The sequence below is a fragment of the Lissotriton helveticus genome, chromosome 10, assembly GCF_964261635.1.
Source record: "Lissotriton helveticus chromosome 10, aLisHel1.1, whole genome shotgun sequence".
Lineage (NCBI taxonomy): Eukaryota > Metazoa > Chordata > Amphibia > Caudata > Salamandridae > Lissotriton > Lissotriton helveticus.
Genome location: NC_136071.1, coordinates 865,104,706 through 865,132,196, shown reverse-complemented (window position 1 = coordinate 865,132,196; position 27,491 = coordinate 865,104,706). Strand labels below are relative to the sequence as shown.

Genomic DNA, 27,491 nt, shown 5'->3' with positions numbered 1-27,491 from the left:
TTTATGGGGTGTGGCTGTGATAATTAGTGAGATCGCATTTGAAATTCTTGATGTCAGAAAATGCTCTATGCCCATTTGAGTCCATTAGTGAGTTGGTAAAATGGCACTGCCTCGTAGTGGTTGCTTTGTGATTAGGGCTCTTGATTTTATGGTATATTTTGTTTTTTACATTTTCTTCTGTATTTAACCATGTGTTTTTGTTGATTTGATCTGTATTCATCCATGTTTATTTGAGCTATTGTGAAAAAATTAAGCTGAACTATTATACTTCCACATATAATTAAAAAAGATTCACTCATACTGTAATGACTGAGAGGTTTCACTAATTTGAACACTTACATATGGAAACATGCAAATGTTAGTACCATCCTCGTGCATATTATATTATATTAAGACGAAGCTCCTCCTCAGCTTGCTCTGCGCTCGCAGACACCGCCTCCACGCCAGCAAAAGAATGAGGACCGGACCAACAGAGTCAGCAAGATGGTAATTTTTATTTTAGAACAGAACCAGCGACGCGTTTCGAGCAAAAAGCCCTTGGTCACGCTGCAACATGTTTTAAATCATTATGCTTTTTTATAGGTTGATGCAGTGATATTGACACCGCCCCCGGGTGGCGTCCACCATAATCATGTGACATATAGTAAACAGTGAAAACACACTATCGCCAATATACTGTTCCATTTGCTGGTATAAGTACAGAGAATTATTACTGGTTAAATCCAGGATTTATGTTGATTATAACAGATAATACAGTTTATAAATAAAAAGTATTAAAAAGCAATTTCTGTTGTCAAATATAAGTTCAAATGACATGTATACCAATACTGTGCAAATATGCAAATTCTTATATATAGCAGCGAAAGCTTATAAAGTGCAAAAATTAAAAAGTGCATAAGTGATAAAGATGAAATAAAGTGCTAGAGAATTGCGGGAACCTACTACACTACCATTAGTACAGTAATGTGCAAATATGCAATGAACATTAAAAAATGCATGATTAAATTCATCAGGCAATCATTGTTCTATACTAAGTTCTTTTAAAGTGTTCCAGGTAAATCAAAAACATTACTATTCAAAAAGCTAAAAATGACAATATGTATAAATAAGACCATATTTCATATATATACATCCCACACCACCTTTACATACCCTCCCCCACAACTAACAAATGACAACATTAGATTACCTCAAAGAAAAACCCCACTCTTATAGTGAACACAAAGAAAAAACCCCAAAATTACAACCCCAATATCTACATCTATATACATATATATACACACACACATATGAAGATATATGTGCGAACATACATGCACACACATGCAGATACCAATTCAGACCTATTCTTTATGTACAAATATACATATGTAATATTAGTACCTTTCCTCATTAATTCCATGTATGTAGATGTTCAGCACAAAATTATTATACACGGCTCCAAAATTTATATCTTCATAATTAAATCCCTGTACAGTCTAAAAGTTGTCATATAAGTGATTATCTAAAATTCTTTCAAATAGACCTGGAATAGAATTGTATGAATCTATTAAAAAATTGGATATTGCTCGTACTGTATGATAAAGTGCACCATGTATGTCACCGTGAGTGAGTAACGATCTAAATTATCACTAGTTATAAAAGCAATTCATGGGACAAGGAATAACCCCAACGTGCGGTGCCTCTAATAGGGAACCTAACTAGAAGCACCAATCTTAATGCCACGGGGAAAGAAATGGATGGAATAGAGCAACCAGTATCAATATATAATTACAGAAAATGGTGCATTTCCTCAATGTTATTCAGCCCATTAGGACAGCGGCTATCAAGTTCCAAAATAAATCTGGATTCTAATTTCCTGAGTTCTATTTCACGGTCACCTCCTCTCCTTGATTTCGGTACTGCTCCAATCACAAAATAACTGAGGCAGTTTAAATCTTTATTATGAAACCGCTTGAAATGTCGGGCGACCGGGTAAGTAGGATCGCTGTGGAGGATAGCCCGTAAATGCTGTTGTATTCGGACGTGCACCTGGAGCTTAGTGCTGCCAACGTATCTAAGCCCACAGGTGCACGCCAGAACGTATACGGCATACTCAGTTTTGCAGTTGTAGTTGCCATTGATGGTCTTGGCAACTGTGCTAAACGGAGTAGAATAGTGAGTGGTGGTGACACCGAACTTACAGGCCCTACAACTGGAACATTTAAAGAATCCCTTATTCGGGCGTAGCCATGGGATCTTGGTCTTTAATTCAGGCGCAGCTTTATCCAAGTAATTGCCCGTGGTTTTGGCCCGTCTAAAGGTGACAGTCGGAGAAGAGGGTAATCTGGTATTTAAAATGTGATCACTTAAAATGATCGGCCAATGTTTATTCAATATTGACCTGATTTTCCTATCTTCCCTACTGAAAGTAGTAATAAGCCGTGGGCATTCTCTTTGGGATTCTGTGTTCACAGATAGATCAGTAGTAGAGGTAGACACTGGGAAAAGACTCTCCCTAGATCTTAAAAGGGATTTGGTAACTGCTGCATTTAATATATGCTCAGAGTACCCTCTAGCTCTCAATCTGTTGAGAAGTTGTTTTAAGCTGTCATCAAAGTCAGAAGAGGAACTGCAAATTCTCTTTAACCTGAGGATTTCCCCATAGGGGATTCCAGAGATCGTATGTCTGGGATGCATACTGGTTGCATGCAATGTAGCATTGCCTGCGGTCTGTTTCCTATGAAGGGTAGTGTTGAGAGTTCCATCGGAGACATATACCTCAACATCCAAAAATTGGATGCGAGTTTTATGAATGTGGGCCGTGAAGTTAAGATTCACCGCATTGTCATTGATGTCATGAATAAAAGACAATGCTTCCTCTTTGCTACCCTTCCAGACGATGAAAACATCATCGATGTACCTTAAAAAACACCTAACATGATTCTCCATCAATATTTTATGGCGCACCATGAGGACCTGCTCCTCCCACCAACCAACGTGCAAGCATGCATAGCTGGGAGAGAAGCAGGCCCCCATCGCTACACCCCTAAGTTGCCTATAAATCTCCTTACCAAAGGAAAAGAAGTTGTTGTTAAGGCACCATTCTATAAGGCCTACAATCACCTTATTGTGTTCATAATATTGGATGGGTCTGCTAGAGAGGTAGTGTTGTACGGCTAATAAACCTTGTGCGTGATCTATGCTGGTGTACAGCGATTCGACATCCAATGAAATGAGCCACATATCACTCTCCCATGTTATTTCAGCTATTTTGGTTAAAAAATCACTGGTATTAATGCTATTCTCATGCGGCTCAGTGAAGGGAATAATTTGCTCGACCCCTCACAAAACGGGTTTCGCCCTCGCCACAGCATGGAGACGGCTCTTCTGGCGGTGACTGAACATTTACGGAAGTCACTGGATGTAGGGCAGACAGACGTTCTGATATTGTTGGACTTGAGCGATGTATTCGATACACTGTCTCATAAGATCTTTTTGCAGCGGGGAACATCCTTTACAACGCGGATGTTACCCCGCACTACAGTTACGACGCGTCTTTTACAACGCAAGTCGTAACCACGACTTGCGCTGGAGGGCGCTCAAGGACAAGGAATAGTAGATTTACTATTCCAACACCTTCCCTACTGTACGTAGGCTGGTGTTGGAATAGTAAATTTAACTATTCTAAGTCCAGCACCCCTACAGCGCAAGTCGTGGTAACGACTTGCGTTGTAAAAAACGCGTTGTAACGGTACGCGTGGTAATACCACGCGTTGTACCGTCATACATCCTTTTGCAGCACCTGAGGGAGACGGGGATTTGAGGCCTAGCCTTGGGTTGGCTTGCCTCCTTCCTTTCTTATAGAACTTTTAAAGTATCAGCGCCCCCTTTTAGTTCTATCGTGCATGTCATCCAGCAAGGAGTCCCCCAACGCTCGGCTCTTAGCCCTAACCTATTTAATGTTTACATCCAACACCTGGCAGCAGTGGCAAGGAGTAGAGGACTAACTGTGGTGTCATACGCAGATGACACGCAATTAGTCGTGGCACTCTCCAATGACCTTTTACAGGACTCGTTCAAATTTAGAGAGGATCTAACAGCCATAGCAGACTGTATGACAGCCAACGGCCTCCATTTAAATGCTAGTAAATCAGAGATCTTGCTAGTTGAGAAGGATGTGACACTCTGGAGCGAGCAATGGTGGCTACCTACATTGGGCAGTTCACCTGTCCCTGAGCACACAGTTAGAAATCTGGGACTCTGGGTGGATTCTGCCCTCGCGTTCCAGGCCAAAACCAAAGCAGTAGCTCGTACCTGCTTTGGTCTTCTGCGCGGTCTCAAACCACTCATAGGCTTTTTTTCTTCCACTACTCGCAGGTCATTGTCCAAGCCAACATTCTTTCTGAACTGGACGATGCTAATGCTCTCTATCTTGGGATGAACAAAGCTGAGATCCTCCACCTTCAAAGGGTGCAAAATGCAGCTGCTCGGATGCTACTTCATCTCCAGAGAAGATGTCCCACAACTAGTGCTATTCATAGACTGCACTGGTTGGCAGTGGTGAAAAGCATTGAGTTTAAAACTCTTTGTATAGCTCACAAAATCTTAAATCTGCAGGTCCCGGACATTTTGATGCATCTCCTTACATCCTGTGTTCCCACTAGGTGCCTACGCTCGAGAGATCAACACTTGGCTGTTGTCCCGAAAACAAGAAAGGTCTGAGCAGGAGGGCGCTCCATTCGTGCCTTAGCTGCGAAGCTTTGGAACTCCATCCCCATGGGAATCAGGAGCATCAATAATGATGTCCAATTCTGTAGAGCTATTAAAATCTACCTCTTCCCTTCCTGAGTGACCTGGGTGCTCGCTACATGGTCCTCCTAGTGGTTCTGCAGCAATAGCACCGAGACGCCCCTTTGTTGGGGCATCTGAACGCTATGCAAATCTGATAACATAACATATCTACTGCTGTTTATGGTTCATTGCTAAAATCTTGCTTTTTTAACACCCTTACCAGCAGCGGTGCGTCCATTGGGGCGTGGGTCGTAGCCCCACCAGCCACCATGGACCCGCATCGCGGCCGCCGGCCGCAATCCTATCAGTATGTCTTCAGTGAGTCAGAGTCTTCTAAATAAAAGCCACCGGCGGGAATTGTGCAGGGGGGGTGGCCTGCTGCAGCTTGAGTGACAGTCCACACTCAGGCTGCAGCAGACCGTAGTGCGCAGTGACAGTCCCGCTGGGGAACTTACAGTGCGCATGCTTGGGAAAGTTGGAAACTTTCTCAAGCATGCGCACTGTAAGTTCCCCAGCGGAACCCAGGGGTGCTTGTTTGCTGCCACAGCCCGTGTTTCCAAAGGGCGACAGGGCGAGCAGCAAATGTGACCCCCTAGCCAATCCTGGCGCTGCATGCAGCGCCAGGATTGGCTGGTCCACCTCGCAGCATCCATCATTGGATGCCGCGCGTGGTGGGGGTGGGACATCCTGATCGATTTTCTACTGGGGAAAGCTCTGCCTCTTACACACACTGAACACAAACAGCAGAAGGCGGCGGCTGGCTTCCAGGATGCTGGTCAGTGTAAATAGTATACATTTGAAAGAAAAATCATAATCATGAAAATAAATGGTTTGCTCTTGTGGTTTGTCCAGCCCGCACGAGCCTTCACCACACACTCTCGCTGCAGTGAACAAACAGGAAGCGCACGCGGCGCGTGGTAGGGCCTGGAGGGGGGACGCTGACGGCCTTCGGTGACTGTGGCATAAAAGCAGCGGTGGGTGAGACAGGCGAGGCGTGATGGATGAAGCGGGGGCGAGACAGCTCAGAGCATCTGAGTGAAGCCTCCGACGGACGGGCGCGCGCAGGTAGGGCCGCTCAGAGCTTCTTCTCGTCCTCCTGTTGTTTGCGCACACTGCGAGCCCAGTAGTCGGGAACGACGGAATTTCTAACAGTTTTCTTGACAACGTGATGGATGGGATCGAGGATAGAGTAGACTGTGGAGGAAAGAGAGATTTCACAAATATGCAGGAGTTTCAGGAAGGCCAGTGGGGCTGGGGCAGATGGAAGGAAGATGCGAGAAAAGTCTGAGGTAATGTTTTCATGTTGCATTACATAAGACCTAGAATACATCACGTTGTAAAAATTGTTATATATATATTACAAAACGAAAAGTAGTGACAGAGTGGTACAAGTATATTCCTCTTACTGACTATGGACTCCCTTTCATTAACACCCCTACAGAAGTGGCATAGAAGACATATTCATATACTGTCATTGACATTAGAGAATTTCTGGGCATGCGTGAGGAGACAGATTGCGTTTCGATGTGTTTGCTGGTGTGTGCAGGGCCTGCTCTGATCGTGATTCGTGAGACAGGGGCCGAGCAGGTCAAAGCCATTTATGATATCACTTTGGAACAGCTGGCCTGAGCTGGGGGAACTGTGAATAGGTGCAGGGCTGTGATGCTTTCACTGGAAACACACCGTCTGTTTACAGGCGACTATGTATGTGTAAATCCCTTAACAAGATTTATTTTTTAACTGCATTTTTTTCTGATTTATAAAATGGTGAAACCTTGTCTTTTCGCATTTGTCATTATTTAGGATTAAATATGGCTAACAGCTTTTTGCTGTCATTAGCGGTGGGGGCAGCTTAAAAAAATTTACTCACTAATGTGTCAACTGTTCTGGAATGAGATGCATTTGGGAAGTTTTCCCATAATCGTCATAGAATGACTGGCATCATACCAAGGTATGTGCCTCCCTGAACAATTGTGACCTCCAATATCATGGAGGAACCTACTCTAGGAAGCCTTTGGCTAAAAACCCATTAAAATGCTGCACGCAGGGCTGAATGTGAAACGTCTTTCTTTACTGGGAGTATTTTCTTTGCACTGACAAAGGAGACAGCTGTGGCATATTATGCTCTGACCTCAGTGCCGCTCTGTGCTGCGTTCTCAGAAAATAAACTCTTCACATTAAGTGACACTTCAAGCAGCTTTGTCAGCTTGCCCTGAATTTCCTTTTTTCAGATCAGAAACTCTGAACTAAACGTGTTGCGGATTATTGCAGCCTGGGCTATAACTCATGATGAACAATTAACTTTTTGTGCTAACCCAGAATTTTGAAATTTAGGAGAGAATTAACGAGAATAAAAACATTGATTTTATGAAAATGTTCTCTGGCTGTTTACATACCAGTTCACGTTTATTTAATATTGTGGATTTTTGAAAATGTTATTATAACAGGTATATGTGTATACTTTTGAGTGGATCTTTTGCGCTAAATTGAGGCTGGCAGTTTGTGAAAAATATGCCATTTTGCATTCTCGGCGACACACTATGATTTTTAATGACGTCTATAACATATACATTCTATTCACGGCTGGGGCTTGAGGGTCAAACAGGGGGGGGGAGGTCAGAGGGCAACAATCATGCCCCTTGATGTGTGGAAACAGATGGTTTACTCATCTAAACTCACTTGTGAGAGATTTCATGTCGGGAATAGGACAGAAGAGGTTTTCCCTGAAAACACTGCAGCGCAGCGTCCGTGAGGGAAGGGGGCCTGGAAGTCCCGAATTTAGAATTGTATCAATTAGCCTCCCAACTGCAATGGCTAGCGCAATGATTGGAGGGAGTGAATACGGAGGGGACCTGTGTCTGTGCCCGGCTTACATCCCACATTTTTGTTAGCAAAGATACTGGACTACACAACGGTGACCCCTTCCTACCTCTGTTGCAGACTGCATCCCTAAGATGATGGAAACGACGATGCATGTCCAAAATGATGGAAACCCCCAGATACACGCTGATCCTCCCACTGGTGAGCCTGTCTCATGGAGTTCCATGCTTGATATTTGGGCCGGAGCAACTGCTTGCTTGGACGGAGGTGGGGCTAGAGACAGTAGGAGACTGCTATAGTGTGCAGCACTGCTTCTGCACAGCAACAACAGGCAGAGTAAAGTTCCTTACCAGGAGTGACCCGGCCTAACATTTACAAATTTAGGCTGCTGTGATTTGGGGGTTCACCATATGATTTGGCTCCACTGACCCTGCTGCTCTCCTGCTGCGGAACACAAGTATAAGATCTTGTGATAAAGCTTTGTGAGAAGTCTGATGCAGGTGTTAATCTGCACAGTCACTCACCATTTCAATCATCCACTCACCTCATTCATCCACCCAGTTACTGATTCATCAACCCATGTATCAACCCTTCCATTTATCCACTAAGGCATCTACTAAGCCACCCATCAGCCCATTCACCCATCCTTCGATCCACTAATCCACCTATCTGCTTATTCGCCTATCGAATCACTCACTCATGTACCCACTCATCCATCTACGCATAATCCCATTCACAAAACCAATATAATCACCCATCCACTGAAATGCATTTACTCGCTATTTCACCCATCAATCCCCCTCCCCCCCCGATCCGCCTCTCCCCGCCGATGTGGAGTGTGTGCTAATGTCACACTGGAATAGGATGGGCGCAGACAGCCTGATAAGTGAATCAATACCAGGCAGCACGTATGAGTTTCACTTTGAGGTGCTCCGCATAAAAGAGCAAAGGGTCACTCAGTGCCACTGAATGGTTGTTATAACGTTAGCAGATTGGAGACTAGAGGTGTGCAGAAATGTTTTGTGGTAACAGTTATGTGATGAAGTGGATTGGTAAGGAATACGGCAATACTGTCTGAATGGATTACACCTAATATTTTTTGTAGCTTTAAAAAAAGATCTAAAGCTTGTGGAGAGCTGGCAGGGGTGGTGTCATCAGTGAGAAGTATGAGCTGCACCAGACCAGGAGTGCTAGGGAGCGCAGAGTGACTAGGGACTGCTAGGGAGTGCAAGGGAGTGCAGAGTGCAAGGGAGTGCAGAGTGCAAGGGAGTGCAGAGTGCTAGGAAGTGCGAGGGAGCACAGAGTGACTAGGGAGTGCAGAGTGGCTAGGGAGAGGGAGTGCAGAGTGGCTAGGGAGTGCTTAGAGCTGAGATTTCCATGAAACTCTTAGTCTGAATTCAGCACCTGAGCATAACAGGACGGAATGTATGAAGCTCTGTGGTTATACTGAATAAGCAGCTACCTGTGTTATGCCATATACTAATGTAATAACTGCACTTTCACAATTGCTTTATTAACCTTTCTGCTTTCTCAAATTTGCTTGAAAATGCATGATTTTTCTTCCTTTTTTTCAAAATTTTCTTGGGGGGGTTATCCCCCAAACCCCCTTTTGAGGTTCGGACTCGCTCGCTACGCTCGCTCGCTACGGTGCAGTATGCAAATCACTTTGCGCCCCACCACTTTCAAATGTCACCCACCGCCCCTGCCCCTTACCTGTCAATCTACATAGCAATGGACCTGACAGTCATGATCATCAGCACTTAGAATCACTCCCCAAAAATAAATTTCGGTTTTATCTACATTTAGAAATAAAAACAGACAGGAAAATATATGGTTTCCTAACTGTATCTGCAAAAATCAGTAAAAAAAGAGCCTTATTCATGTGTTATTTCTGGGTGGTTTGGCACTGGATGTAATGTGGTGGTGACCTGGAATAGAAGTGCATACTGGTTGGGTCAATCAAATTCGAAGGGTTTATTAATTTGTTGATGTGTGAGGGTGGATTGTAAGGTCCACGTTGTAACCCTTGTTACTCTTCTTTCAAGCAAGTGCTTTGTTAGAACAGTCATTCATTGATAATTGCAACCAAGATAAAATTGTGCCTGGCCTCATCAAACAAATGGAAAATAACTAAATGAGGTTTGAAAATTATTAGGCTGACACTATAACCATTCTGGAAACATAACGCTGCCTACATAGTATGTCACCATTTCATTCATTTCACTTAAAACAAATCGTCACTAATTCTTACATTTCCAAAAGAATTCTTGGCACAGGAATTCATAAACAGTGACGGCTCTTCCGCAATGGCGAAGGAGCGCCGCCGCCGTGCCTGGCTCAGAGCCTGCAAATTTCAAATAAAACGATGCTCTTGAATCATTCATTCATTTTTTAATAAAGTTTACTATACCCCTCATTTCTGTGACTGCTTCGAGAGCACTGAAAGACCAGAGAGGAACTACACGAGCTTTTCACCAGATCTCCGCCGAAATGGTGTCTGATGCGCTTTGTCGTCATCCCTGCTTATTTTCTGGCAGTTTGGAGGAAAACCTTGAATCGGTGCATAAGTGGATGACTGCTATTTTTGAGGAGCTAGCCCCAGGGAAGCCGGCTAAGTCGGTTGATAGGCGTGCTTCGGCCCCGTGGTTTACTTCATCCTTGGGTGCGATGTGGCAGGAGTGTAAGAGAGCCGAAAGGGCCTGGAGACGCCTGTATGACCCTTATCTCAAGGCTAGCTATAGAGATGTCATTAAGCTATATCACAGGCACATCCTAGCAGGAAAAAAAGTTTACCTTGAGCGTAGAATAGTTGACTCAGAGAGCACCAGTAAAGAGATATTTAGGATAGTTAAGGAGTTTACTACTCCCTCCATTGGTGCTCCCTCTCATACGCACACTGAAGTCTGGATTGGCCAGTTAGCGGACTTCTTCGTGAATAAAATAAAAGCTATTCACGATTCCTTTCGCCATTTTTGCCTTACGCCAGTGTCGGGTTTTACATCTAGCCTGTCCACAGTTGTAACTGAGGAAAGCCCACTTCTGTCGGAATTTCCGGTGATGTCTCCCACGGTCTCTCTTGACCTTCTGTCTCGGCTTAAGTCCGGTTCACCGCTTGACCCTTGCCCGGCGAAATGTTTGGGGAAAGTAGCGCCGGCTTTAAATGTGGTGCTTAATCCTCTGCTTAATGCTTCACTGAGCACTGGGGTTGTCCCCCAAGCGTGGAAGCATGCATTGATTCTTCCACTGATCAAGAAGACTAACCTTGATCCTCTTATCCATGCTAACTACAGGCCTATCTCTCTCCTCCCTGCTCTGGCTAAGGTGACCGAGAAGCACGTGCACAGCTCCATTTCAAACTTCATTGAGAGCAATAACATCCTTCATGACTCTCAAGCGGGCTTTCGCACGAATCTTAGTACAGAAACTGCTCTTCTCGAGGTCACCGATGCCATCAGGGAGGTTTTGGATACTGGAGGGAAGGCCATTTTGGTTATGCTGGATTTGTCGGCGGCTTTCGACACCGTCCCCCATGAAGGGCTCCTCTTAAGACTCCAGGAGATCGGTTTTCGGGGGACGGTGTTGAATTGGTTTAAGTCATTTCTGACCGGTCGCCGGCAAGTGGTCTGGGCACCTCCGTTTTCCGCTGAAATGCCGCCGCTGGAGGTGGGGGTGCCGCAGGGCTCTATCTTAAGCCCTGCGCTTTTCAACATCTACATGGCCCCTCTGGCGGCGGTTGCGGAATCTTTCGGTGCCCAGATCATAACCTATGCTGATGACACCCAGTTGCTCTTTACATTTGATAAGGGTAAGGACTTTGAAGGCCCGCGGATCAGAGACTGTTTGGGAGCTGTCTTTGCTTGGTTCCAGCGACACAGCTTAAAATGCAATTCTGATAAATCGGAATTGCTTTTTTTCGGATGCCCTCCTGATCCTGGCTGGAAGGCCTGGTGGCCTTCAGATATGTTTCCACCGGACGCCACCTCTTCCAAAGCTAAAAATCTGGGCTTTGTGATAGATGATGGCCTTGCCTTTGGCCCCCAGATTACTGGGCTAACTGGCAAATGCTTCGGCCTCCTGAAGATGCTGCGGAAATTTCTTCCGCTGCTATCGCTGAAGCATAGAAAGATCATCGTGCAGGCCTTGATAGGTTCGCGTTTGGATTACGCGAATGTTCTCTATCTTGGCCTGCCGAAATATCTTTTGGCTCGACTGCAGATCGTGCAAAACTCTGCGGCCAGAGCCATTTTTGGTCTCCAGCGCATAGCCGGAGCCACAGAGCTGCTAAAAAAACTGCACGGGCTCCCAGTCGCTAAAAGGATCGCTTTTAAGGACCTTACTTTTGCCTTCAAGGCCCTTCATCGGATTGGCCCCAAATACCTTCAGAAGCGTTTGGCTTTTTATGTGCCTCGCAGGACGTTACGTTCTGCGACTCTATCTAAAGCTTTGATTCCTCCCATTCGCCTGGCTAGAATCGGAGGACGCTCCTTCCGTTTTCTAGCGCCTCAAGGTTGGAATGACTTGCCTGTCCTGCTTAGGAAAAATGATGATCTCCTCTCCTTCAGGAAAGGACTTAAAACTTGGCTTTTTATTCAATAATTGCTCTCCTGTTTTGTTTTTATTTTCGCCGTGTTATGTTTCTTTTATTCCTAGGGCTCTTTGCCAAAGCGCCGGGACACTCCTAGGAGTAGCCGGGCGCTATAAAAGAGCATATTTAACATAACATAACATAACATTTGATATTTGATGGCTCTGAGTCAGCAATGTTGAGAGGGGTGGGGCTTAGGCATTAGGAAGGGGAGGAGGAGTGCTACGAGCACTCCACTCCCTAAGTGCGCATATGCGTTTTGGCCGGCTGTCTTGGGCCGACCAAAACACACATGTGCACATAGGTTTTCTCCAGCCCAGCTGCAATGAGCAGCCAGGCTGGAGAAAACCCACTGATTCCCTGGTATGATCAGGGTGTCTTTCCTGCCTGTTAAGTCAAATCCCGCCCCCAGTGCGATGCCTCAAGCGTGACCCCACCCACCCCACTACCCTTTGTTTATGGTGGCCGTAGCTGTTCATAAACACACACCTAAAGCCCCATGGCAACTTTATGCTGCAGATCCTGTTACTATTACTTAGGGTATTTAAAAGACGCAAAATAGATCCATACCATGATGTTGGGTTAGAAAATCTACAACTCTGTTCTTTGTGGAGAAAGCATCTTGAAATGGAAGGAATGGACGAGCTGCCATTTCTGCATCCAAACACTTATTCAGCATAAACGTTTCCATCTAGGCTAGCTGCTACAGTGTACCTGTGCACTCATACACCGAAGACAGCAGGTCCACCGTGAGCATGTAAGTGGTGTTTGTCAATTATGTTAGCCGTTTGTCAAAATGGATATTCATCAATGTGTTACTCAGGGTTGAAAGCACTATTTTCTAATTTCATACATTTCAATCAATCAACCAAACAGGATTTATGGAGCGCTACTTATCACCCGTGAGGGTATCTGTGGGAGGGTGGGGGCAGGGAGGTGCTGCTGCTCTGGGCTATCTGTTGAATAGCCACGTTTTCAGCTTCTTCCTGAACTCATGAATGGTAGGGGCTGTTCGGAAACTCCCTGCAAACACACTGTCTCTTCGGATGTAAACTAAGGGGAAGATTTATGTCACTTTTCCCATGTTAAAAATGAAGCAAAAGTGGCACAAGGTGCTTGTAAATAAGCCCCTATATCACTTTGCTAGAAATATAAACTTCTACCATCCCCCTGCCTATGATTTGCTCTTCTTGTTCGGCCTGGGGAATGCCACGCATTGGACTGGGGTTTACTCTGCGTAAACATCTTATATACCAAAGCAGAATAGATGTGTTTTATGGCACATTCACAAGAATCAATTCCCATGCATTCCTGGTCAATAAAGAGACGCAGAATGTACTTTCTTCTCAGTTTTTATTTTCAAAAGCCATTAAAAAACACTTGAAAATGTAAGGTGAGACAGCTGTAACGTGTACATGTTTTTAACATTGTATTGCTTGGCCACTTTTTCATTTACATATAAATTATTGCTTGCTAGCTCTCATAAATAAATACACAATTATATGTACAGATGCGAGAAAAACACAATGAGAAATGGAAACATAACGAAAGTGACTCTGGTAATTCAACAGATGGGCTGTCTCATGCATACCAGTCCTGGGAGGAGGGTCGATAGATACATATGGTGGTCCCTGAGAAGTTAGTTCAATGCATCAGTGCTGTGTTTATTCATGTTATCATTGTTATTCGAAGCTGCCGTGTTATTGGCACTCCACTCCTTTAAGATCAGGCAACACATTTCTCTTGCCTGATATCAGCGTGTGACATTTGGAGGGTGAAGATCACAAAATATTGTCAACATAAATGCTTCAGTGACAAATGCCTAAATATTTTTCTAACTGTTGAAGCCTCCATGATGCCATAAAATTCTTAAGCAACAGATTAGGAAGTAAAGGTGTCAGTATGTGTAATGGTTACTAAAATATTCACATCTAACACTTTAAATTCATCTACAAAAGTCTATGGGCCATATGTATCAACACCCTCATTTGCGATTCTCAAATAGCGATTTTTTAGAAATCGCTATTTGAGAACTGCAAAAAGGGATGTATGTAAAAAAAATGGCAATTTTTTAGCGATTTCTTAATATTCCTTAATTGCGATTAGCAAATTGCGAAATTGAAATTAAGGAATACTTTCCCATTCATTTCTATGGGCCAAGAGGCCCATAGGAATGAATCGGAAGTTATTCTCAATTTGCGATCGCAATTTGAGAATCGCAAATTGAGAATAATTTCAAGGGTGGAAGGGTGTCATAAGGACACCCTGATGCACCCCTGAAATGTACATGTGTGAGCATTTTGCGCACATACATGCCATAAGGGCCTGTATGTGCGCCACATGGCACCTTCACAAATGGCAAAAAGTGCATTTGTGAAAGAAATCGCAAATTACCACCAACTTGAAGTTGGTGGTAATTTGCGATTTCTTAAGGAGAAATCGCAAAACTTCAGTGGTTGCTGCATTGCATTTAAGAAATTGCAATTTGCAATTCCTTAAATGCTTATGCAAAGTTAAGGATTCGCAAATTTTGCGATTCCTTACATTTGCATTGCGATTATCCTCATACATACTGTTTTCCGAATTTTGAGACGCAAACGCTGCTTTTTTGCGTTTCGCAGCATTTGCGAATCAAAATTCGGTTGATTCATATGGCCTTCAGTCATTATTTCGCCTGGAAAAGGGCTTGTAAAACCAATGAATAATAAAATCCAATCAGGTTTTCAGACCAACAAAGAAAATTACAATTTCGCACTTACTTGTTTTACCTTCCTTTGCAGAATTGCAAAATAACATTTCTGTCCTAAAAATACTGTGATTGCAAACCCTCAAATGAGAACCACTCTCCATCTTTTAATGTCATTGCTCTGTCTTTCAGGTAAGACTACAGAGAAACAACCAGGAATCAATAACAACATTAAACAGGGGGGAATTAGGAACAAATGTGGTCTTTTACCAAACATGCTTATCAGTGTACAGATCTAGACTCTGTGGCTCTGAAGAATTACTAGATCGTGGCCCAGAAACATTGCAGAATCCAAACCCAGGCAGGCAGGTGGCGTATAAATATCTGAGCCTTTTAATCGAAGATTGCCCTTCACAACACATATTGAAACCTGTCCTCAGACCCCGGGACACATACGGTCAATTTATTTCTCTCTACCTCCAAATTGGTTTTTGTGCTTCACACATTTGTTGCCATCATGGCACTGTTTAGGGCACATGTCCAAATTTGATTTCACCCATTATGTTACTGCTGTCAATTTATTTTCCAAGAAACCAATACACTAACCGCGTATCAGGGACGCCTGCCGCTAAACAGAACAGACAATGGAAAGCGTGCAGGGGCTGGTATGGATTGGGGTTAAGCGAAGAGGTCATTGGTGCTCATAGGCACGTAACTAAATGCAGGGCTCCTTGTGCTCTTTCATAAGAAATCACATCCCTCATAGAAACACACTTTTGACTCAGCATCATGTTGGCTTCAACATGTTCATATAAGAGGAAGCTGTTATTAGATCACTGGATCAACTCCGTTGAAGTGACTCAGAAATAATAATGGTCAGTATAGAAATTCTGCTCCAACATTCCAATGTTTGTATTTCTGTGTCTCCCTTTTAATTTAGAACATTCAGCTCTCAGTGCATGGAATGTTCTAATCACCTTTTAGCCCCTTCTGTCTTGAGCCATACTGGTTGTCAAACCCCCCTCTCTCTAGTTAGTTATAGGCCCTCACCTGCAGCCTGGATCTATACTTCGGATCCAGGGCCTTTAACAACCAATATAGCCCTAAGCAGCGGGCTAAATGGCTATAGTATCAAAAGTTTTGAAACTGTCCACCAATATCATATTACGGAAATAATATTGGTCACTATTTTATCTCTGTTTAGGATAATTCTTTAGCACAAACCGGATCAGATTGAACAGAGTTGTTATACCTCAGAAGCCTCGGTTTTTCAGTATCTTCCTACACAAGGGTGAAAAATGGTGTTGCACATATACATATATATATATATATAGCCGACAAGAAAGTAAGGTAACAGCTGGCTTCTGCACAGAGATTCTCTTAATGTGGAAATGTTGGTGGTGGGTGACTCAAACATCATGAGCAGAGGACACATGGTCAGTCACATTTGTAACTGGCCTCCATCCGTCACACAGGTAGGGACATGTAAAGGATAATGTGGCCAACGTTCCACAGAGGGGTTTATTCAGTTATTCATATTAGAACAATCACAAAAATGATGCCCAAAGGAGCATTCTAAACAGTCAGTCAGGCTTGAATCCCTGATTACAGTCTGTAAGGCTATCTGCTAACGCGCCTGCACAGATTGCAGAATAGAGTAGCCTGGGTAGTCACCCACCTGGACAAGTTAGAGCAGGAGTTCAGTGCCTTTTGCTGAATTCCAATGAATCAGAGAATTATAGGGGGGCACGCATTGTAAAGCAATCAAAAGCAGGCCCCAGGATAGAAAAACTGGTGCTAGGGATCCAGAGTGCAGGGCAGTGTGTCAGAAGACACCTGCCACTCAACCTGATCCCACATTATGATAAAGCCTTGTAAGGGATGAAAATCATAATCGCCTGGATGAAAGAGGCATAGCCAGTTTTTAGGGTGTGACAGAGAGAATTAAGGTCAAACAGTCCCATCGGAGCATTAATTTTAACTCATTTTGATCAAATGGAAGCGCCTAAATTTAGCAAGAACTATTTCGAGGTCAGAGCTTTTTCAGGTGAATCATCCTGGGCATAAAGGCTCTCTCCGGACAAATCAATTGGATAGCATTTCATACCGCGCTTCTGACACTCCAGAAAATAGCTGGTGTCGTTATTATCCGCATAGGAAGGGTGGACAGAAGGTAGGAAGGCGGGGTTGGCCGTTTTAGATTTCAACTGGGACGTGATAAGGAATGTCTTGGTTTCTTGGGCGACAATGGTCTCAGTTGAGTAAACCGCGCTGTTGAAGACATTAGAACATACCTTTAGTGAACTACTCAAATACAGACTTTTACAGATCAGCGAAAAGATGTAAATGGCAGGTTTTTACTCATTTTGACCATGGTCCACCTAGCTACATCAGCTAAATGGTGGTTCTCAGGAGTAGGTGTGTTTTTGTTAAGTCTAGCTACGCTAATAGACGAGCGAACTCTCCATACAGACAGTAGACAGCCTTGTCAAAGTTATGATGGCAAGATTGTCTCATAACCAGCAACGTGGCGTAGTCACGTGATTAAAGGCTAGTCCCTCTAAGAGTATTATAATCCGAATATGGGATCCTTGCTTTGGTGATCTCATAGCAATATAGCATGGGTAAGTAACTGGAATTAGCTCCACATCAAGGGGGAAAAAAAGGGTTGGACCACTTGTGACAATTGGGCAGACTGCGTCCAGATATCATATCTACATTAATTATTCAGAAGGTGCATTTTAAATTGTAGAAATGGTTCTGTGTGTAAAACGAACTTGGAGTTTACACTTCTGCTCTAAAGTATGCAATCACTTGGATTTGAAAGTATGATTAATTGTAGTTATGCCAAAATGTAAAGTGCCACAAGGGGGAGCTCGTGTCTCTGTTATGAAAATAATGCAAATCGGAGTGTCATGAAGAAATGAACAAACGACATGTAGATGCTGGAAAACGTACTAATTGCAGTTCGCTTAGCAAACAAGTCAAAGCAAGGCAGTTCCTCAACAGTTAAGCGCCTGTCACGTGAAATGTATATACAAAATATGCATTGGGCATTTCACTCCATGGCCAGCAAGAGTTTCTAGCTTTTTTTCATACACAAGTTAAAAAGAGTAAATCACAAACCGTGTTCTTGTAGAATACATTTCTAAAATACAAGCAAAAACATTTCTGAAATGTTAGTTTCACTTTACACTGTACAATATGTTACAAAGGGACAGGAGTGTTTGTCTATGACAAGCTCGTCTACTCTTTTCAAAAATGCTTCATGTTAACCTCTCAAACATTGACTGTAATCCAGTTTTTATTAAACCGCCCACTAAACAAAGCCACATGAGTAGACAGAATCAACCCACATTAAGGTGATACCATGAAAGACTAAACAATACGGAACAACCCATTTGAAGATTTTCCTATTGAGAACGGTTCACACAATATCATTAATTGCCCTTTATATAGCACGTAATACCACGTTTTACCGTTTCTAAGCACTGTAAACACCAGGTGTAACTATCGCCGTATTTAACGGCACTCAACGTATCGACTGCTACAAAAGTGAAATGTTGGGTCGGCTGCATAAAGTCCAGTAGCATTCACTATGGCCACGGCACATGGGGTGAAGGAAGCGAGGAAAAGGGTGTGCTATAACTAACTATACAGCAGTCTCATTATGGAGCTTTCCGTAGAATAATGTCATACTAAGCTTTGATATAAGTCGAGCTAACTTGACCCAAGTTCAACCTTGGAAAGATGAAAGGGTGAGTCCACCGTGCATTTTTCATGCATTTCTCAGAAGCAAGCTCTTAGCTCCCGGAGCTATCTTACCAGGCACGTGCCTCACGCACTGTAGTACCTCAAGCCGTACTAACATCACTACACCCACTGGCCAGCCCTTCAGGCATAGGAGTTTGCGGTCCGAAGCACAGTTTTTGTCACCGGGTAGAAATAGTGAAAGAAGTAATGATGTCAGAAACTTCAGGTTACTCCTGCATGCATCATAGCTATCAACCACAACCAATACAATGAACACAAACCATATATTGCATCTTAGAATGAGCTTCCTACCAAGAACAGCTTAATGCCATGTATGGCTGGTATTGCACCAGAGAATGTGGACTACGAAATTTCACGGGGCCAAACTAGTGTGTCAAAAATATAGAGGACCGAAATATTGTAAGGAAAAGTTTTTATAGGTGTGCATAGGTTTTCCATATTTAACAACATGCACAAAGCCCTTTTCATTTAGAGGGCTGGAGGAATAAGAGAAAATTATGTGGGTAACCGTTTGCACTCTGCCTTATATAACTATAACCACAATAAAGCAAACATACCCAGAACAGGCTCTCAATTATGAAAAACTGACATTCACCATTCATTCATTTTCAGGATGATTCGCGTCCCAATAGCTGGAGTGAGGACCTAGTCGAAAATGGGATGGCCTAATATACACCCCTTGGTGTCACGCTTCATCATTGGCCATCCTGCGCCCGCCAGAGAACGCTATAATGGCGTGCAGCCCTTGTTGTAATCAGAGAGACTATTCAGGGTTTTTTGTGAGGAATGGGGGAATCCTAAAAGCTGAAAACCTCTTACACCTACCCATGTTTTAAATTCCTTCATTTATTAATGGGTGGTGTAGCGGTGATTAAAATTAAATATTGGACAGTTGAGACACCATTATGCAACTTGTGTACTATCTAGGTCGACATGTTTCAACCCAACAAGGGCCCAGATGGGTCCAGGGCTTTCTTCAGGATTAGGATTCTGTATGCCCCTTCATAAGTTCCCTGTTATAAATTCAACACCCACTCAGAGTGCCACACAAACACACTATACCAGTTCCTAATGGCTGGTCAAAGTCTATGATAGGGTCCTTAATTTTGGGATAGATACACTTCATGGAGGAATGGAACGAGGGGAGCCTTGTAGTCACACATTGATCAATGGCCTCTCTGCCGCTACACCTATTTGTGCATCTCCATCCTCCCGTCGATATTTAACTCCACATCTATGTACCGTAACAATGTATATACATTCAAGGTACGTAGATATGTGGTAACAAATAGTAGAACTATATTCACCTATATGCACTTATCTACGCGATGTTTTGGTCCTCAATATTTTGGTCACAATATTATGGCATCAGGATATTTTTGGCCTCGATATTCCGTCACCCAAACATTGCTGGTATATGTTAAACAAGAAAGAGCGTAAAGTGTACTTTAAATGCATATATCTTACTTTTTCAGATCTTCATCATTGCCTACAATGAGCCTCAAAGACAATGGCTGTCTTTCAGCTCTGACAACAACAATACTGTTGCATATAGCTCATTTTACAACAGGTATCTCACATTAGAAGCTGAGAAACACAAACTGATGATGACATGCACCTGTCAAAATAATGACAGTGTTCATAATGCCAGGATGTGGGTTTGTCCTCTGACAATAACACACAAAATGTGCTAATGCAGCTGTGTTTCTTTGGCAGCAAAAAGAGCAGAGCTACTGTAGATAACAGTAAGAGTTAAAGCTATAGCATTTATATAGCACTTATTAGAACCCAAGGTAGTATTTAGGCGTGAAACTAACCAGTGGGCTTGTAGACACAAAGAAAGCATTTTAAACAGAACAGTCTTTAGTTTGTGATTGAAGCAATCAAGATAAGATATATGTCTTAGTTCTTATTGAAGACCACTCCACATGAAGGAGCCAGGGAGCACCCAGACATCTTCTCGGATACAATGGAGGGTGAAGGTAAGTTGTATGTTCGAATTGTTTGCCAGGTCTGCATTTTCTCAAAGGATGACATGGTGTAGCATAGTTGAAATTCTCCAAATTAAGGGCAGTACTATGATCTAGTTAAATGTTTACAATTGGCAACCGCTAAATTACCATTCACTTTTAGCGGAATCAGAGTAATCACTCTTCCTAATCAGGTGAGATTGAACCTAAATATTCTTACCACTGCTTCCATCTGAGGACCCATGGAGAATCAGCCATTCAAAAGAATGCACTTTAGATTTGGCACCGCTTACAGGGTAATACGCACTGTTTAGATGGAAATAGGATGCACTGCTGGATTCAACATTTTGAATTGACCAAAAAGGAAGAAAACACCTTAATGGTCCATGCATTTTTCACAAAACTAACAAGGAAACTTAATTTTTTTAAACCAGCTGATTATGATAATTTTCTCGGATTTTCAACGGCTGGTTCATGAAATTAACGAACGCAGTAAGATCTCAAGAAGTAATGGATGGGGCAGACACAATAAAATTTCATTTTATAACTGTGCAGTTAAATGCGCAAGTAGAACCGAGGATGGGGCACCCATCCACATATGAACAGGGACATATATTAATTGACCCTCTTACAATAAACAGCAGCAGTGGGGCAATGCAACAAGCAATAAAACTCCCTCAGATTGTGGTCAGTGAGTGGGCAATGCATGTGCTACAACCGGCAGCACTCCTGCTGCAAAGAAATGCAATCATGTACATTTCCCAAATGCAATGCCACATAAATCCTCCAACACACGTCTGGAGCACAACATAACTGGAACTTATAAGTGCACAGCTTTCTTTAGTCAAAATGTCTTTTCACAACACTATTTTATTAGACATGAGAGTTGATGAAAAATGATGTTACAGATTCAAACTTGCACTATCCAATGCGTTTTACATAGAAATAGTAAGCATGTTTGGCAGTGTGTGATTCAATCCACACTTAGACTTAAAAAGATGCAGTTAGTTTCAAGCACAACCAACACGTATTTCATCATTATCCAAGACTTAACCAGAGCTATTGATGTATTTTTCATGTCTAATCAGATAGTCTTGTGAACAGACTTTTTGACTACAGAAAGTTCTGTATTTATAAATTCAAACTGTTTTGTGCTCCAAACTCGTGTTGGACATTAATTGACTCAGCTCGCCCTTAGAATGTAATCTGATTTCAATGTATAAGCCACCAACATTGTATTTCATTTCCATTTGGGGCAATTTACTCAGTCATATACAGCGCTATTGCAGATTCTAACCACTGAGGCCGAATACAATTTCCATATATTTTGCTTACAAATATGAATGCTTTTAAGAAAAGCCTTAAACTTCAGAAAATATAAACATTATAGTGCCTTACAACCGTAGTGCAATGCATTTGTTTTAAGTGATGAGGCCACGCAAGAAGTGAGGTCATCAAAAAATGGCCCTAGAAAGATTTTGACCCCATTCTCATGTGATGAAGTTTGATGGTCAAAGTTTGTGGAGTCAAGGTTTTCAGGCACCTTAACATACATGGCGCTATTTATCCGATAAAAGCAGGCAGTCTGCCATCCTTGTTTCTAAATGTCAATGAATCTAGCATAACTATCACGATCTTGTCAGAACTGTCAATAATATGCTTAATCTGAATTACAAAGTAAGTTAATGTTTAGGCAAATAATCAGTAAAGTTAAGATTACATGACACCTGTTTCTGTATTTAAGAGTGCGGCTTCTCTACTTCTGTCGGGCAGCCTAGAAAGAGGCTACATATAGTCAAAATGGTAGAGCGAGCTACTGGACATTGTAAAGCGTTTGATGTAGTATCCCATACATTATTATGAAGCCTTTTACTGGTGTCAAAATCGAGATTACAAAATCTAAATCTGTAGATTAGGAAGCATGTATTTTCAAAACTACTTTGGTTTCTCTTTATTAGTTTAGGATGACCATGGATATTCAACAAGGAACCTTTCAAGTCATATCTGGATACAGAGAAAATGTGGCAAAAAGTTGTATGTTCTCTAGGCCAAGACAGCGTATCCAAAATTGCGCAAATCCTCTTGCAGTTTCCTATATGGTGGCATCTTCAGAATTCGCTAATCACTAAGACAGTAGTTTCCATCTTCAAGGTAAAGTTCCGCTGCAGCCAGACTGCCTCTGAAAAGCCAGGTACACAGACCTTTCATCACCATCTTCCTCATCAAAGTCAATTTCTCGGCCACAATGTGTCAGGTCTAATACTGTTTTGAAATGAGCTCCTTCTGAAACTTAACCCTGAAATGACACTATCTTCAGATACAGGCATCGTTTGGAATTTGAGAACAGTTGTCTTCCGGTTCTTCACGGTTTTCCAGGTGAGAAGCGCAACGGCTGCACTGGGACCATTGCCCAGAAGTGCTTTTGCCTACTCCATTTGTAGTAGTGAGCTACTGATAAAACTCAGTATAAGGTTGCTCTATCGAAGCAGCATGCTTGGCATCAACATTCACCCAGTTCAAAGTGCCACAGTCTAGAAGATGCTGTTGGTTTTACGCTCGAGGTTCTATTCTGTGAGAAAGCTCGAACAGCATTTGCTGGCTGTCAATCACATGCAGGTGATGGATGCATGACTTGACCTCTTGATGGTCCTTCTGCGGGACTTCGCCAACTAAGGAAAGGGGAGAAATAAAGATCACATTGAGAGCTACCATTACATTCACAAGTTATCACCCTCTATGAATAGGTCATTGTGCACAATAAGGACTCATTTCTTGGCCATCGGTTAGAAGATCTGTTAAAGTTAAGAGGGTAAGAATGCTGTACCACTTGCACAGAGTAGACAAACATCTATAGTTATATGAGTCACAAAATAGTTCCCCAACAATAGCAAATACCTTCTTGCAGGCTGGAAGGTGACTTGAAGGGTGATGCAAAACAATCTATGGTATGGGAATCACAATGCTCACAAAGACAAAGCATCCATCTACATTACATTGATGAGCTCCAAACAGAGAAAACTAATCATAATTGTTCAATTTATTTGATAGAGTTTTATATTAAACTCTTCACCAGCTTTCTGTATAAAATGCTTCAAGCTGCCACACCACGTGCCTCCTCCTCAAACCCTACAGTGGGCGAGGCTCCAAGTTTTCAAGAGACACCGGTTTCCTCATACGAATGTAATGGGGTGTCTAGGAGTAGAGTGGATAAAGAATTGTATGTCTAGATGTTACTTAAAGTGAAATTTTGATATGTGTGGATAACTGCAAATTTTCACATGCAATAAAATGTTACTCCTAGCCATTTTAACATGTGATACACGCATGCCTGGTAGCAAATTTAGTCCACTATTCCTTAAAATGATTACCTAGAACCCAAACTTGATTACCTCATCTTATGAAATGTTGCCAAGTAATGCTTGCCAATCTCATTGTTTGCATCACAATCTACTCGAATCATTAATGGGGAAATTATTACATACCTTTAGGTAACATCTATCGATTTTAGACCAAACTCATAGCCAACATTCTGGCTAGGCATTATCTCGTATTTCTATTTCACAACAAACACTACTAAATTTGGGACATGGAATATCTGTACTAGAACGATAGCTCTGGAGCTTCATGTGCACTAGAGCCATCAGTATTACAGAAGTGGCCGCACAAGCATCTCAGGCACCTTCTGTATTTCGATAGTGCCCTGGGGGCACACACCAATTGTGCCCCTGGGGCACTGTGTGTAAAATAGCCCTAGCTATTCTTAAAGTCACAATATGGATTAACATTTAGGTAAAACCTAAAACTCTTTAACAGCCTCCTGTATTTTAAAATCTAGATTTAGATCTTTGCTTCTCATTCTCTTCTACCTAAATAAGCTAAATCCATTGCAGCATGTCTGAAAGAAGTGATAGATGCTTCTAGAATTGAGCCTAACATACAGCTGCTTCCTCAGTTTTCAAACTTCCTATCTCAATCCAGAATTACGCTGTTGATTATTGATGTCTCCATGGCTAACACCTTCAGTATGGGCACAGCACTTTGTGATGTGTTTTTTTATCTGATGGCTGTTGCCCAATCTCACTAGTGCAGCAATGCGGATCGTAGCCTCAAAAGCTGCAATAAATATTCAGCTAATTTTTTTCAAGCCTGAATAAATATACAACAAAACTCAGCGCCTGCAGGATTTCCATAGTGAATTCGGCTGAATTAAGCCATCCCCAGGCACTGAATTACTATAAATATAAATGCGCTCTTGAAATTATTAGATTGCTCGATAAGCCTGTTTCTGGAGCTGTGATTTTGACAGGCATCGCAACAACCTCTGGCCGGGTTTGCTTAATAGGTGCGTAATACATCCAATACCGCCTCGTCAATTTACATTCTAATGCGTTATTTGTAGGACTTATCCTAACCAAGGTATCCCTTCCCAAGCAGCAACCTCTTCCCTTTCCATTAAATAAGACCCACCCCTTACCTAAGTAACACCTGCACTAGACCTGTTTAAGTCTCTCCTACAGAGTGCATGTGGTGTGTTGTGAGACGTATTTATTACAATTCAGTGGGCTTAAAACCCACCCACAGCATACCATTAAATTTTTACAGCATATCATTAGTTGTTTTAGTTTTGCAATCATTCGAATGCTTTGCTCCTGCAGTCTAGTCTTCCCTTTTTAAAAAATATTTAAGCATCCTGGTTTTATTCCTGGATGTGCAATGTGCTTTCCTGGCATATGGCATCTTATATGCTGTCTCTATTGACGCTTCAGTTACTTACACCCACAACTGTACTACTCTACTCTATGCCACTCCAAACTATTCTAAGGTACTGTATGCCACTCAACTGTATGCCACTCCATTCCACTTTATGCGACTCTATGCGACCCCACTCCACTCCACACAATTCCACTCACTATAAATGTAAATGTAAATTGATACTTGTATAGCGCACTACTCACCCGCAAGGGTCTCAAGGCGCTTGTACGAATACCGCTGTGGAACCCATCCTGGCTTTCCCTGTGAGGTGTCCACTCCTGGGCACCCCCAAGGTGGAGGCCAGGCATCCTTAGCGTTGTGGGGGCCGTTGTGGAGATTAAGCAAGCTATTGCCCAGAGTTGCAGAGTGGGACTCCATGATTGGAATAGGCACCGAGGCGAGAATTATCAGGTCCGTGGAATTTTTTTTTTTTTTAGCTCAAGACCCGCCGAGGCGGGGAATTGAGCCCTGGTCCCGGGCTAGACCTCTGCATCAGGGTCTGCCGCTCTAACCATTGAGCCACACTTCTTCACAATATAGCAATCCACACCACTCCATTCTACGCCACTCGCACTACTTTGTTCCACTCTATTCCACTCCACTCCAAACAATGCCGTTCTAAGGCACTCCACGCTACTCCATTCTACGCCACTCAATCACACTCTACGGCACTCTAATCTATGCCACTCTATTCTATGCAACTCAACTCTACACCACTCCATGCCACTTTACTAGAAGCACTTTAAGCATATTTTACAAAAGGAATGGCTGCACCGAATTGAGTGGTATATTAACCTTTTCGATGCGTCGGACGGCCAAGGGCCGTCCGAACTGCGCACGCATCGGTTTCGGCCGTACCCGGGTGGAATGTCCGCCGCAGTGAAACGGTTAACCATGGATATATGTGTAGCAGCCACATGGGCGAATTCTTCAACATTTGTCAATCGCCATAGGTTCAATTTGGCACAAGATATTTGTGATTTGGAACGCAAGTACTGAGTGCTAAGTAGCTCCCAGTTATTTAGAAGTGTATCCAGGAGTGAGACAAGTTAAAATAAATATACCCTCGTCTGTGCTTTCTTAATCACACTCCGAAGACATTAATGATGGTTTTCACATGGTTGCATTAGCAATTAAGGGGCCGAGGAGGACAGATGAGGAGATAATGTGTCAGCTACTTACAGGTAAGATTCATTACTTGGATTCTGCACTCTGCTTCCCATTACTCAGATTCCATCATATCCTTGTCTTTTTTGTAGAAATGGTTGGTTAACCATTACAGGGTGAGGGGGAGACGTTGTTTCCCTTTGCACAGGTAAGGAGCGGGTCATTTCATGGAAAGGTAAGGAGCTGTTTGTTGTTTGGAAAGGGGTGCTGTGTGCTGGATAAATTCGACATGAATGCATTAATATGTAATGAGTGGAGGAGTTCAGAATCGGAGTAGTGAAGAATACCGGTAAATCATCTAACATTCATAAAAGCATAGAAGATATCAGATAAATGCACAAGGCCAAGACTGGTATGATGTAGACAAATGACTCTGGCAATCTGTGTTCCATTTACTAGCTTCTTCTGGGAGTGCCGAGCTTACATAGGTCTTCAATGTTTACTGAGAGGACGGGGGTCTAGAAAGCTTTGTCCCTTGACATAAAGAACGTTTGTGACTTGCTGGGGGCAGCAAAATGCATTGTGACTCTTTAGAAAGTTTATGCTGGTTATAAGCAGTAGTAAGAGCGGTGGCCAGCAGCGCACACTCTAAAACTGCAGCGGTGCCCGCTGCTGCCGTAGTCTCACAGCAGGGTGAGCAGTGCTATAAAGGTGTAAGCCCAATACAAAGAAGCCCTGAACTCAGGACTCCATCAGCCCTGCAGACATTTTAGAGAATAGGAATACGCTGGGCTGGCACTCCCTAGAATAGGACCAGACTTTGTTGTATGGGGAACTACTGCAGAAGTCATTCGCTAGGAGGTAGGACTATGTTGATGAAACCACCAGAGGAACTTCTGCCATTACTCTATGGACCGTGACAAAGTGGGATTCTTTTCCCTAAACACGCTTCCCCTAGTTGATAGGATAGATTGTTCCATATAAATGTGATGGTATACTTTGTAAAAGAACGCAAAGTTTGTTC

At 42.8% G+C, this 27,491-nt stretch overlaps 1 protein-coding gene across 3 annotated transcripts in view; it reads right to left on the bottom strand.

Annotated features, from left to right (window-relative positions):
- Window positions 1–22,534: 22,534 nt before the first annotated feature.
- RAPGEF5 (Rap guanine nucleotide exchange factor 5) overlaps window positions 22,535–27,491 on the bottom strand; it is a 984,395-nt gene continuing 979,438 nt past the window's right edge. For 2 of the 3 annotated variants that reach the window (XM_078663509.1, XM_078663507.1), the window contains one exon: window positions 22,535–23,277. In XM_078663509.1, the coding sequence (XP_078519635.1) occupies window positions 23,159–23,277 (119 nt within the window). In that variant the 3' untranslated portion in view covers window positions 22,535–23,158. The remainder of the gene's footprint in view (window positions 23,278–27,491) is intronic. The other variant, XM_078663508.1, reaches the window with a different exon arrangement.